Raw genomic sequence first — 12,718 nt, forward strand, 5'->3', positions numbered from 1 at the left:
TCGGCGATATCCGATACTTTTTGGGTATCGGCCCGATCCAATCCGATACGATATTTCCTGATATCGGAAGGTATCGCTCAACACTACGCATAAGGCATTATGTGATTCTGCATTGAACGAACGTTGAGCAGTGAAATATTGTATTTATTGACAGGTCTCATTGCACAACGCTACATATGGTAGAGCTATTATCCTTCATACAGTTTATTACCTATGGGATCTGACCTCTATCACATCATTTATGAGACTGAAGAGTTGAAAGTGCTGCCATAGGCTATATTCATATTGCATTTGAGCCTACTGTAGTGACTCTGTTGGGACTTATGTTTGAAGACCTGGAAAACAAAATTTGATCATTTGCACTGACAGGGCCATAGACTGTAATATTGCAGACAGAGTCTCTGCAGTGGCTAGCAGAAGTATTAACCCCCTTGGCATTTTTTGTGCTTTGCTACCTCACAACCTGCAATTTCATTGTTTTTTTTAGGGTTGGTATCAGTTCATGTAAAGAACATGCCTACAACTGTTAACATTTGGTCTTCTTTTTTTTTTGTTAAGCAAACAAACAAATTGGGCAAAATATCTGAAAACTTCAGTGTGCATAACTATTCACCCCCCTAAAGTCAGTACTTTGTAGAGCCTCCTTTTGCAGCAATTACAGCTTCAAGTCACTTTGGATAAGTCTTTATGAGCTTTCCACATCTTGCCACTGGGATTTTTGCCCGTTCCTCACGCTGCGTGCCCACATTGCGTATTACAAGCGTATATGCTGCGGAATTTCCGCAGCGTAAACGCTTGTAAAACGCATGTATATCCGCACCCCATGATCCCCAATAGAATTCCGCAATGTCAATGCCCATGCTGCGGATTTTTCCGCAGCGTATATGCTGCGGTCAAAAATCCGCAGCATGTTCATTAATTTTGCGTTTCCGCATGCGGAATCAATGTGCGGATGGTACCCAAGTCTGGAGGAGAGGAGACTCTCATCCAGACCTGGGTACCAAAGAACCTGTAAAAAAAAGAATAAAATAAAGTTTATACTTATCTTCTGATGTTTTCCCTTCGTCGCGCTGTTGTGTGAAGGACATGCCACGTCATTGAGTCATGTGACCCATCACATGACTCAATGACGTCACCGCAGGTCCTGCACACAACAGCGTGAGCCGCTCAAGACTCCGGACGGGGCCGAGAATGCATCGGTAGGTGAGTATAAACTTTCTTTTTTTATTTTTTACCATTCTGATTCTTTTTTTTAACTATTACTTAGTCACACTATATAAATCCATGCCGGTTGCATGGATTTATATAGTGTGACCAAGTCGTCAAGCATTTTTCCAAGTGATGCTTAAATCACTTGGAGAAGTGCTTGATAACCCGCATGCGGAAATGCATGCAAAGACGCTGCAAAGACGCCTCACAAACGCTTCTACCTGGGGGGAAAACCGCATGTAAAATCCGCATGCGATTTTCCCGCCAGGGAGAAGCGTAAAAAATATGCTTCAGTTACGCAACATGGGCACATAGCCTCAAGGTGAAACTGCTCTAGCTCATTCAAGTTAGATGGTTTACATGTTTCCCCTTAAACCACTCGACTTTTACTTTAGCAGTATGCTTTGGATCATTGTTTTTTGGAAGGTCCGTCCCAGTCTCAAAACACTGACAGACTGAAACAGATTTTGCTCAAGAATATCCCTGTATTTTGCACTATCCATCTTCCACTTGACTCAGACCATTTTCCCTGTTCCTGCTGCTGAAAAAGATCCCCACAGCATAATGCTGCCATCATCATGTTTCACTGTGGGGATGGTGTTCTTTGGGTGATGAACTGTGTTGGTTTGGCACCAGACATAGCATTTACCTTGGTGGCCAAAAAGTTACATTTTGGTCTCATCTGACCACAGCACCTTCCTCCATACATTTGGGGATTCTCCAACATGTCTTTTTGGCAAACTTAAAACAAGCCTTTAAATTTTTGTGTGTAAGTAAAGGCTTTATTCTGCACACTCTTCTATAAAGGCCACCACTAGGGAGTGTTCAGCTTATTGTGGTCGTATGGACAGATACTCCAGTCTCTTCTTGGGAACTTCGCAGCTCCTTCAGGGTTACCTTTGGTCTCTATGCTGCCTCTTTGATTAATGCCCTCCTTGCTCGGGCTAAGAGTTTTGGTGGGCGGCCTTCTCTTGGCATGTTTGTTGTGGTGACATGTTCTTTCCATTTTGATGATAATGGATTTTATGGTGTTCATGGGGATCATCAGAGATTGGGATGTTTTTTGTATAAACCAACCATGACTTGTATTTCTCAACACCTTTGTACATGACCTGTCTGGAGATCTCCTGGGTCTTCATGGTTCTGTTTGGTAAGTGGTGACTCTTGTTTAACCCCTTCATGACTGGTGCTTTTTCCTTTTTTTCCAGTTCATTACGAGTTCATAGACGCCAAACATGTATAGGTTCTTTTTTATTTAAGTGGTGAAAAAAAAAATGGCGCCATTTTCCTAGACCCGTAGCGTCTCAATTTTTCAGGATCTTGGGCTGGGTGAGGGCTTATATTTTGCACGCTGAGCTGATGATTTTATAGATACCATTTTCGGGTAGATACGATGTTTTGATCGCCCGTTATTGCATTTTATTGCAATGCTGCAGCGACCAAAAAAAACATAATTCAGACATTTAGAATTTTTTCCGATTGGATTAATTCTTTTTTTATATCGATGGGGGGGCGATTCTGAACGCGGCGATACCAAATATGTGTATGTGTGTTTTTTTACTGTTTTATTTTGAATGGGGCAAAAGGGGGGTGATTTAAACTTTTATAGATCGCGTGTATGTAGCAGATTTGCTCACTTGCTATAAGAGCCGACTACTGGGTGGCGCTCATAGCCATCTGGCCATGACAACCATAGGGGTCTACTGCAGGGGTCCTGCGATCATGTGACCGGGGTAAGTGAAGCGCTTCCAGCGCGGCGATTTTAAATGCCACTGTCAGAAATTGACTGCGCTATTTAACTAGTTAACAGCTGTGGGTGGATAGCGATTCCACCCGCGGCTGTTGCGGGCACATGTCAGCTGTATATGTGGCACCCCAGGGGTCTGGTTGCCACAGTAATAGAAATATTATGTCTGAGAGCAAGTGGGAGGTTTCTCTGGTCAGGAGCCCTAAGCATGCAACACTGCCCGCCCAGACCTGGGAGGGGAGGAATCTGCCCTTATAAACTGGGTCTGGGGCGGGATTAGAAAAGACAGAGTCAGAGCCTGCAGAACAAGCAGAGCAGACAGAGTCAGAGTCTGGGAGTCAGAGCCTGGAGAGGGAAAGCAAGAACTAGGAGCTCTGTAGGAGCAGGAGCGAGTGCCAGAGGCTGGAAGCTAGATAGCTCGCCTTGGCTGAAGACACTAAACCTGGACACGGAGTCCGAGGCTGTGGGGATATCCAGGTCCAGCAGCAGAATCCAGCCGGCAGGGGATTCCATGTCCTCTGGCCATAGAAGCCCGGAGGCACTGTCACAAGCAAGGGACCAGCACCGCCATCGTGAAGCGGAGGCTAACGGAAGGCCCCAAGTCACCGGCCATACGGGTGAGCACCACACGGTATACTCAGGGACGTGGGCTACTTCTACCCGCATAGAGCAAGGTAGCCAGGAAAGAGTGCAGATAGTCGGGGAGGCCTACAACTCCACCTGGCCAGGGGAGATCCTACTTGCTTACAGACTGACCAGGCCCCTACTGCTAACCAGTACTCCTGGGAGGGTCTGCGTTATTCCATCAGTAAAGACCCTGAACTGCACCACACGTCTCTGTGTTTCATCGCCGCACCAGCACAATCAGTACTGGGACGCTCACACCATCACTCCCATCATCCACACTAGCTGCCCTGAGGCAATACTTCTCCCGTGGGGAGTTATCCCATACTTGGCTACGCATACAACACCAGCCTCAGCGGTCTGCAGCGCAGCAGCGGTCCCCACTGACCGCAATGCACGGGTGGCGTAGTCGGACATTTGTCACATTACTAAGACTGCCACTGGTTTGACCGCCCTGGGCACGGACCGGGTCACAGCCACGGAGGACTACAACCCCCAGCGATCCGGCTCCGGGTAACCCCTGCACAACACAGGCCCAGGGGGCGCGTCAACTTTGGCGTAGTCGGCAGGATTTCGTGCCCGCAACCACCGGGTACTGCGTGCCTGAAAAAGACTTTTATACTTACCTGTGGCGAAGTTTCCCGCCGTTCGGTGCCGTTTCCCGCCATCGGACGCCATCTTGGGTCGTTTCCCGCCGTCTTCTGCCGTCTTCCCGCCATCCGACGCCATCTTCAGGATGCCGCACGGGAAGAAGAGGGGCGTGGACGCCGAAAGCGCGCGAGATCCATCGCAAGGTAGGTCACGGTCCACTAGGGGGGGTAGAAGGATGTCGGATACCGAGGGGAGCTCCACCGCCACACCGGCCGCCAGCGCAACCGCTGCAGCGGTCATGCCATTCACCATGCCCTATATCCCGGGGGCAACCTGGCTACCCCAGTACTCAGGGGAGTCACATACCCTGAGTGACTTTAGGGAAAAACTGGATAGCCTCTTCCAGGTATACCCTCTCACGGAAGAGCAAAAAGTAAGCATCCTGGTGGCCCAGTTAATCGGGGCAGCTCAAAGGGAGGTAAAGTCCTGGTCACCTGGGAAGAAGAGGACTGTCAGAGAGATACTAGCCCGGCTGAAAGACACATTTGACACCCGCACCTCAGCCGAGATAAAACTCAGATTTTACGGGTGCAAACAACGGGCACATGAAAGTATAAGAGACTATGCTCTAAACCTACAAGAGGCCCTGAGAGCCATTAAGCAGGCAGACCCTGACAGCGTGGGAAATGAAGACAAGCTGTTGACTGAACAATTTGTTGAGGGTCTACTGTGCAATGCCCACCAAACCCAGTTGCGGGCAATGGCCTTACAGGACCCTGACCTGGACTTTGCACAGTTCAAGGACAGAGCCATCTGGGTGCTCCGAGAACCGGCACCAGGTGGCGCTGTGACCCACAAGCGCCCTGCTATCACTTATCACCAGGACGCGGCGCCCTTGTCTGTGGGAGCTGATGCGCAGGCTTTGAACAATAACCCGGCTACAGGCCTGCACCATCAGGTCCAAGAGCTGACTAAGAGCGTTGCCGCGCTAACCAGAACTGTGCAGTCTTTACAGGTCTCTTCTCCAGGAAAGATCCAGCTGGCATCCGGACCGGAGGACGTCCCGTGGTGCCGACTGAGGAGGACCCCACCGGTCAGAGGGAGACCCAGCGACACATACAACGAGGACGGACGACCCATCTGCCGCCGCTGCAATCAACCCGGACATATGGCAAGGTACTGTCATTTAAACGGGCACAACCTGGGGTAGAGGGCCAACCCCCAGGCATAAGATCATCAGGCCCATCGAACTGGCATGATAAATACGTAGGGGGACGTCCGGTCTTGCCTGTGGTACTGGACGGCATTCTTATGAGTGCCCTACTAGACACCGGGTCACAGGTCACCACCATCCCGTACGTGCTCTTCAAGCGGTACTGGAATGACTCGGACATAACCCGCTACCCAGATGACGACCTGAGCATTATAGCCAGCAATGGTCAGCCCGTGCCCCAGATAGGATTTAAAGAGGTGACCATCAAGGTCGGTAAGGTTGAACTGCCGGCACAAGGACTGATCATTGTGGACATTGACCGTCGCGAGAGTCACCCAAAAATAACCCTAGGTACTAACGTAATCGAAAACTGTCTTGCTATTTTGCAGCAGGTTGCCAAGAACGCCAGTTCCACCAGCAGCGTGTGCTCCAAAAAGAGATCTGGGCACTGATGAAGCGGCAACAAGTGGAACTATCTGGTGGTGAGATAGGTAGCGTGAGAATGTGTGACCCGTTCCCTATTGCCATGCCCCCAAAAAGTGAGATGATGATTTGGTGCCGGGCAGCTATTGGTCTAAGAGGTAGAGACTACCAAGCAATGGTAGAACCCGTCTACTCAGACAGTAGGCCCACCATTTTGACTGCACGGGGGTTGGTTGATGTACGTCATGGGAGGGTGCCCATCCGCATCATCAATATCGGGGAGAGAGAAGTATACCTGCCCCGGTATGCCACGCTAGCCAAATTGTTCACCATCAACCAGAACTCTGTACAGGCCGTGGAACCCTTGCCTCCATCTCAACCAGAGGAAGGTAACGGCTCTAAGAAACCAATGGAGGACTGGTGTCAGCAACTGCATTTGAGTACTGACTCCACTCCTTCACACCAAAAACAGGGAGTCTATCGGGTGATTCAAGAGTACGAGAGAGTGTTTAGTAAACACCCGCTGGACTTCGGGCGAGTAAAGGGGGTAGAACATCACATCCCCACGGGAGACCATCCTCCTATAAAGGAGAGATACCGACCCATACCCCCTGCACACTATCAACACGCCAAGGGGATGCTAAAATACATGAAGGAGGCTGGGGTAATTAGGGACAGCTGTAGCCCCTGGGCAGCTCCACTAGTCTTAGTGAAAAAGAAAGACAACACCATGAGAATGTGTGTAGACTACAGGAAGGTCAACCGTATCACACACAGAGATGCGTACCCGTTACCAAGGATAGAAGAGTCCTTAGCTGCATTAAAATCTGCTAACTTCTTCTCTACTTTGGACCTCACTAGCGGGTACTGGCAGGTTCCTGTAGCAGAGGCGGACCGGGAGAAAACCGCATTCACCACCCCGATGGGACTCAGCGAATTTAACTGTATGCCGTTTGGGCTCTGCAATGCACCAGGAACCTTCCAACGGTTGATGGAATGCTGTCTGGGACACCGGATCTTCGAGATGGTCCTATTATACCTGGACAACGTCATCGTCTATTCCAAGACCTATGAGGACCCTCTGGAACACTTGGCAGAAGTGTTTGAAGCCCTGGCAAACTATGGCCTAAAGGTAAAACCCTCAAAGTGTCATATACTGAAGCCAAAGGTACAGTACCTGGGACACGTGGTGAGTGCTGACGGAGTAGCCCCCGACCCTGACAAGATCACCGTGATTAAGGACTGGCCAAGACCATCCAGCATAAAGGAAGTGCGGCAGTTCCTCGGGTTGGTAGGCTACTACCGAAGGTTCATTCCCGGTTTTACCAAGAAGGCAGCTCCTATGCAGGACCTCCTGATAGGCCAGTCCAGGAAGGCCAAGAACCAGAAGCCACCCTTCAAATGGGAAAAGCTGGAAGAGGAGTCCTTCCGCCAGCTGAAGATGGCCCTCACGGGGGATGAAATCCTGGCGTACCCTGATTACAGCCAGCCCTTTATCCTCCACACGGACGCAAGCAACATCGGGCTAGTAGCCGTACTGTCCCAGATCCAGCAGGGGAGAGAACGGGTAATTGCTTACGCCAGCCGAAAACTGCGACCCACGGAAAGAAACCCTGAGGATTACAGCTCGTTCAAGCTAGAGTTCCTGGCAGTGGTGTGGGCAGTAACCGAACGTTTCAAGCATTACCTTGCCTCTTCCAGGTTCACCGTGTACACGAACAACAACCCGTTGACACACCTGGACACTGCAAGACTGGGTGCCCTGGAGCAGAGATGGATGGCCCGCCTGTCCAATTATGAGTTCACGATGAAATACCAGGCAGGACACTCCAATACCAATGCGGACGCCCTGTCCAGGATGCCAAACCTACCGGACGAAGGGGAGGATCCAGAAGAATTGGAAGAGATCGAACTCCCTGCGTTTCACCGTCATGGGATTACCCAGTATTCCCACTGTGTGAGGGGCCAGCGATCCGCTACGTTCAACTCCTTACCCCACTACAACTGGGCGGAGACGCAAGACAGTGACCCCGCAGTCCGTCTGGTGAAGGAGATGCTGACCCAGGCTGACGCCCGCCTGGACCCAGACGCTCCAGAAGAGACCAAGCAACTGTGGACGGAGAAGAGCAGACTGTTTCTCTACAAGGAGAAGTTGTGCCGCAGAATGGTCAATTCCCGGACACATGAACTGATCTGGCAGGTTGTGGTACCGAGACGGGACGCAGCTATGGTGCTGGAGGCCTACCACAATGGGGCAGGGCACTTCGGATGGAAGAAGCTGGAGTTCCTGCTGCGTGAACGGTTCTACTGGATAGGCATGAGAGGAGCCATTGAGAGGTGGTGTAGAGACTGTGGCCTGTGCAATCTAAGAAGAAGGGACCGTGCCAGCCAGAGGACTCCCCTGCAGCCCATCATCACCAGGCAGCCGCTGGAACTGGTCGCTCTGGACCATGTTAAACTGGCTCCAAGCAGAAGCGGGTATGTCTACGCCCTAACCTTCGTGGATCACTACTCCCAGTTCCTGGTGGTCGTCCCTGTCAAAGACCTGACGGCTCAGACAGCAGCCAGAGCCTTCCAGCTGCACTTCTGCCGCCCACACGGGTACCCGGACCAAGTGCTGACGGACCAAGGACCAGCCTTCGAAGCGGAGGTCTTCCAGGAGTTCTGCAACCTGTATGGCTGCAAGAAGATAAGAACAACGCCCTATCACCCCCAAACCAATGGACTCTGTGAGAAGATGAACCAGGTGGTGATAGATCTGCTAAAAACATTGCCCCTGGAAGAACGCAGTCTGTGGCCTGAGAAACTGCCCGATCTGGTGGACCTGTATAACCACATCCCGGTAGGTTCCACCAACTGTACCCCGGCTTACCTAATGCGAGCAAGACCTGGTAAGCTGCCTGTTGACCTGGATATGGGAGTCCTGATACCCGAGGACACCTCGCCAGAGGCAGACTGGGATACAGAACGGCAGCAGCAGTACCGGAAAGTACAGGAGAGCGTCGAGCGAAGTCTCTGCCAATCAAGAGAAAGGCTGGAGAGGACTTATAACCAACATTCTCCCGCTGTTCCCCTGGTACCTGGAGAGCAGGTCTTGAAAAGAAAAAGGCGGATCCATAAGTTGGACGACCAGTGGGAAAAGGACCCGTACACTGTACTGCCCTCAAGCCACAATAATCCAAAGGTGTACGTCATCAGCAAGGATGGAGGAGAGACCACAGCCACTGTCTCCAGAGACCACCTGAAAAAGTGCCCCGAGAAGTTGCAAAGCACGGATGAAGATCAGGAAGACCCTCAACCCATAGAGGAAAAGGAGGAAATGATCAGCACCGTACTCGGAGACTTTCCCCGGTCCTGGACACAAGTAAACAACGCTATCGTGGTGCCCGTCCTCACCTTTCTCCAGCCAGCCCCTCAAGTGCCTACAGAAGACCAGGTAGAGCTGGAAGAGCAGCCGGCCCAGGAGGCAGAAGAGTCCACACCTGCAGCGCAGGAGGATCAACCCTCTGCTAGTAGTGAGCCTGCCGTGCCTCTAGTGAGCCAAAGAGTGCGCAGACAGCTGCCCAGCTTACCCATAACACCTCCTACACCCTGTAGTGCAGAGCCAGTTAGTGAGCTCCGTAGGTCCACTAGAGTCACTAGAGGTCAGAAACTCGCTCGCTGGAAAATGTAAAGTAATGCACTGTAAATTTACCTGTTTCTTGAAAATGTTTATGGTTTTTGTTGTTGCCTGTTATTAATTATGTTTCTCAGTTACCCTGCAGATTTATTTGGACTAACAGGTTATGGACGCTGGATAACCGGAACAATCTTGTAGATAGTTGCACATTGTGCCTTTTGCGAAGATGGCCGCAGAAGATAAAACCTGTCTGGCGTGGCCTCCTTGCGGCCCAAAGTAGCTAGCTTCAGCCTTGCAGCCACGCCCAAGGCCAACGCAAGGGGTTTGCTTTGGACAGGTCCCCTACTTCGCTTAAAGCTTCACCTTGGGTGACATGGACGCCCTCTTGTTTCACAAACTTCACCTTGGGTGATATGGACACCCGGTTGCGGACACGCCGTAACCTTTAAAGAACTAAAGCTTCTTGTAAATATGTTATTGTATTATCGTTTATACCCTTGTATTTATGTTTCTTTAAAAAAATGTGTTTAGTCCCGGAGTACTAAAATTTACTAGGGGGGAATGTGGCACCCCAGGGGTCTGGCTGCCAGAGTAATAGAAATATTATGTCTGAGAGCAAGTGGGAGGTTTCTCTGGTCAGGAGCCCTAAGCATGCAACACTGCCCGCCCAGACCTGGGAGGGGAGGATCTGCCCTTATAAACTGGGTCTGGGGCGGGATTAGAAAAGACAGAGTCAGAGCCTGCAGAACAAGCAGAGCAGACAGAGTCAGAGTCTGGGAGTCAGAGCCTGGAGAGGGAAAGCAAGAACTAGGAGCTCTGTAGGAGCAGGAGCGAGTGCCAGAGGCTGGAAGCTAGATAGCTCGCCTTGGCTGAAGACATTAAACCTGGACATGGAGTCCGAGGCTGTGGGGACATCCAGGTCCAGCAGCAGAATCCAACCGGCAGGGGATTCCATGTCCTCTGGCCATAGAAGCCCGGAGGCACGGTCACAAGCAAGGGACCAGCACCGCCATCGTGAAGCGGAGGCTAACGGAAGGCCCCAAGTCACCGGCCATACGGGTGAGCACCACACGGTATACTCAGGGACATGGGCTACTTCTACCCGCATAGAGCAAGGTAGCCAGGAAAGAGTGCAGATAGTCGGGGAGGCCTACAACTCCACCTGGCCAGGGGAGATCCTACTTGCTTACAGACTGACCAGGCCCCTACTGCTAACCAGTACTCCCGGGAGGGTCTGCGTTATTCCATCAGTAAAGACCCTGAACTGCACCACACGTCTCTGTGTTTCATCGCCGCACCAGCACAATCAGTACTGGATGCTCACACCATCACTCCCATCATCCACACTAGCTGCCCTGAGGCAATACTTCTCCCGTGGGGAGTTATCCCATACTTGGCTGTGCATACAACATCAGCCTCAGCGGTCTGCAGCGCAGCGGCGGTCCCCACTGACCGCAATCCACGGGTGGCGTAGTCGGACATTTGTCACATTACTAAGACTGCCACTGGTTTGACAGCCCTGGGTACGGACCGGGTCACAGCCATGGAGGACTACAACCCCCAGAGATCCGGCTCCGGGTATCCCCTGCACAGCACAGGCCCAGGGGGCGCGTCATATAGATCAGCTGACATGTGCGCCGGAGCCCGTGCTGAACAAGGGGTGATAATGTGGTGCGTACTATTATGTACCACGTTATAAAGGGGTTAATGGTGTTGCAGCCTATGTGGCCTTTCCGAAAAGGTGTGTATATACTGACAGACCATGTGACACTTGGATTGCACACAGGTGGACTTCCATTCACTAAGCATGTGACTTATGAAGGTAATTGCTTGCACCAGAAATTTTTAGGGGTTTCGTTGCTAAAGGGATGAATACATATGAACATGCCAAATTTTAGTTATTTGATCCCATAAATTGAATTTATGCAAATATTTTTCACATTTCACTTCACCAACTCAGATTATTTAGTGCTGTTGCATCACACACAAATCGAATTACAAAAATATTTAAACACAGGTTGTAATGTAATAAAATAGGCAAAAAGCCAAGAGGGTGAATACTTTCGCAAGCCACTGTATGTACTGTTGGACATAGTTTTTGGCTGTAAACACCTAGTTGAGGCCCCACTCCAACACATGGCTGACTGAGTCTTGTTGTCCACCTCAAATAGGTGAATATGGCCAAAATTGATGTCTTGGAGAGCACACAGTGCTTTATTACAGTCAATAGCTCCACGAAGCCCAGGAGCCGGTCTCGAGTCAGCGCACCGCTCTGCTGATCGAGGTAACATTTTTTACGCACTTGGTGAGACGATTTTCCTCTCCTTTCCCCTCTTCCCAATTTTTTTTAGTCAATTGCTCCATCAGTGTAAATGTCCAAATCTCGTTTTCCAGAGCTTCAGATATAAGCCCTGACAAAGCCACTGACAGTAGGCTAAAACACAATATGAACATAGTTTTAGTGTGAATCCCTTAAAAGCATTCCCTACAGGGAATCAATTTATTGTGGCTGCACTGTAGTCAAAACTGAAAAATAAATTTCCATATTTTGATTTATTTTGGCTTCTGTGCAGGAAAAATAGGACACCGCTACAAGAGCTCTAAGGTTCCTTTATTTTCAGGATTGGTGGGTGGGTTCAGAGGGGGCCAACACTTTCTTGAATGACAACACCCCTTTGTTGTAATTAATATTATTTAGTAAACTTCTCTGCTTGCTCTAGAGGTGGCTGTCACAATTTTATCACTTAACTATATAATTATACAGCAGATTTGCATTAAAAAATAAAGCTCCTGTGCTTTAATTACTGAAATTATACATTATAAAGCTAATCAGCACAGAATTTTGTATCTAAGATCAAAACTGGATGGAAAAGTATGCAACCATAATGCTCCATTGTGAAGGACACAGAACATCTGGAGCGAATAGTTGCACACAAATTTCTAGTTATCTAGTGATCAATTGCAAAATGTAGAATAGCTCTTGTGCAAAATAAAATACTCAAAATGATACTTACTACACCACTTGGCATCAAAATTTCTATTCAGGTCCACTCCATAACAGGTGCCATTATTATATGGTGCTCGATTCTTTCTCCACAGGCGCTCCTGTTTTTAAAGACATACAACTTTTGTTTATTGTACTTAATTTGATTGCCCCTAAAGGGGTAATTTCATTTCAGAAAACTTTTGTGTGCCACTTTAGTTCATTGTAAAAAAGCACACCGCACTTAGCTTACCCTCCCAGGGTCCAGAGTTATGCTGCTCCAGTGCTGTCATGTCGACACTGCTGCAG

General features: G+C 49.7%; 1 protein-coding gene across 1 annotated transcript in view; it reads right to left on the bottom strand.

Annotated features, from left to right (window-relative positions):
* Positions 1-12,718, bottom strand: part of LOC141161492 (carboxypeptidase O-like) — a 421,709-nt gene that overhangs the window by 194,648 nt on the left and 214,343 nt on the right. Inside the window, exon 8 of the mRNA XM_073646335.1 lies at positions 12,441-12,531. Within this exon, the coding sequence (XP_073502436.1) occupies positions 12,441-12,531 (91 nt within the window). The remainder of the gene's footprint in view (positions 1-12,440; positions 12,532-12,718) is intronic.

This window comes from Phyllobates terribilis, unplaced genomic scaffold (genome assembly GCF_046119375.1).
Source record: "Phyllobates terribilis strain yellow unplaced genomic scaffold, ASM4611937v1 Scaffold_9__5_contigs__length_417890890, whole genome shotgun sequence".
Lineage (NCBI taxonomy): Eukaryota > Metazoa > Chordata > Amphibia > Anura > Dendrobatidae > Phyllobates > Phyllobates terribilis.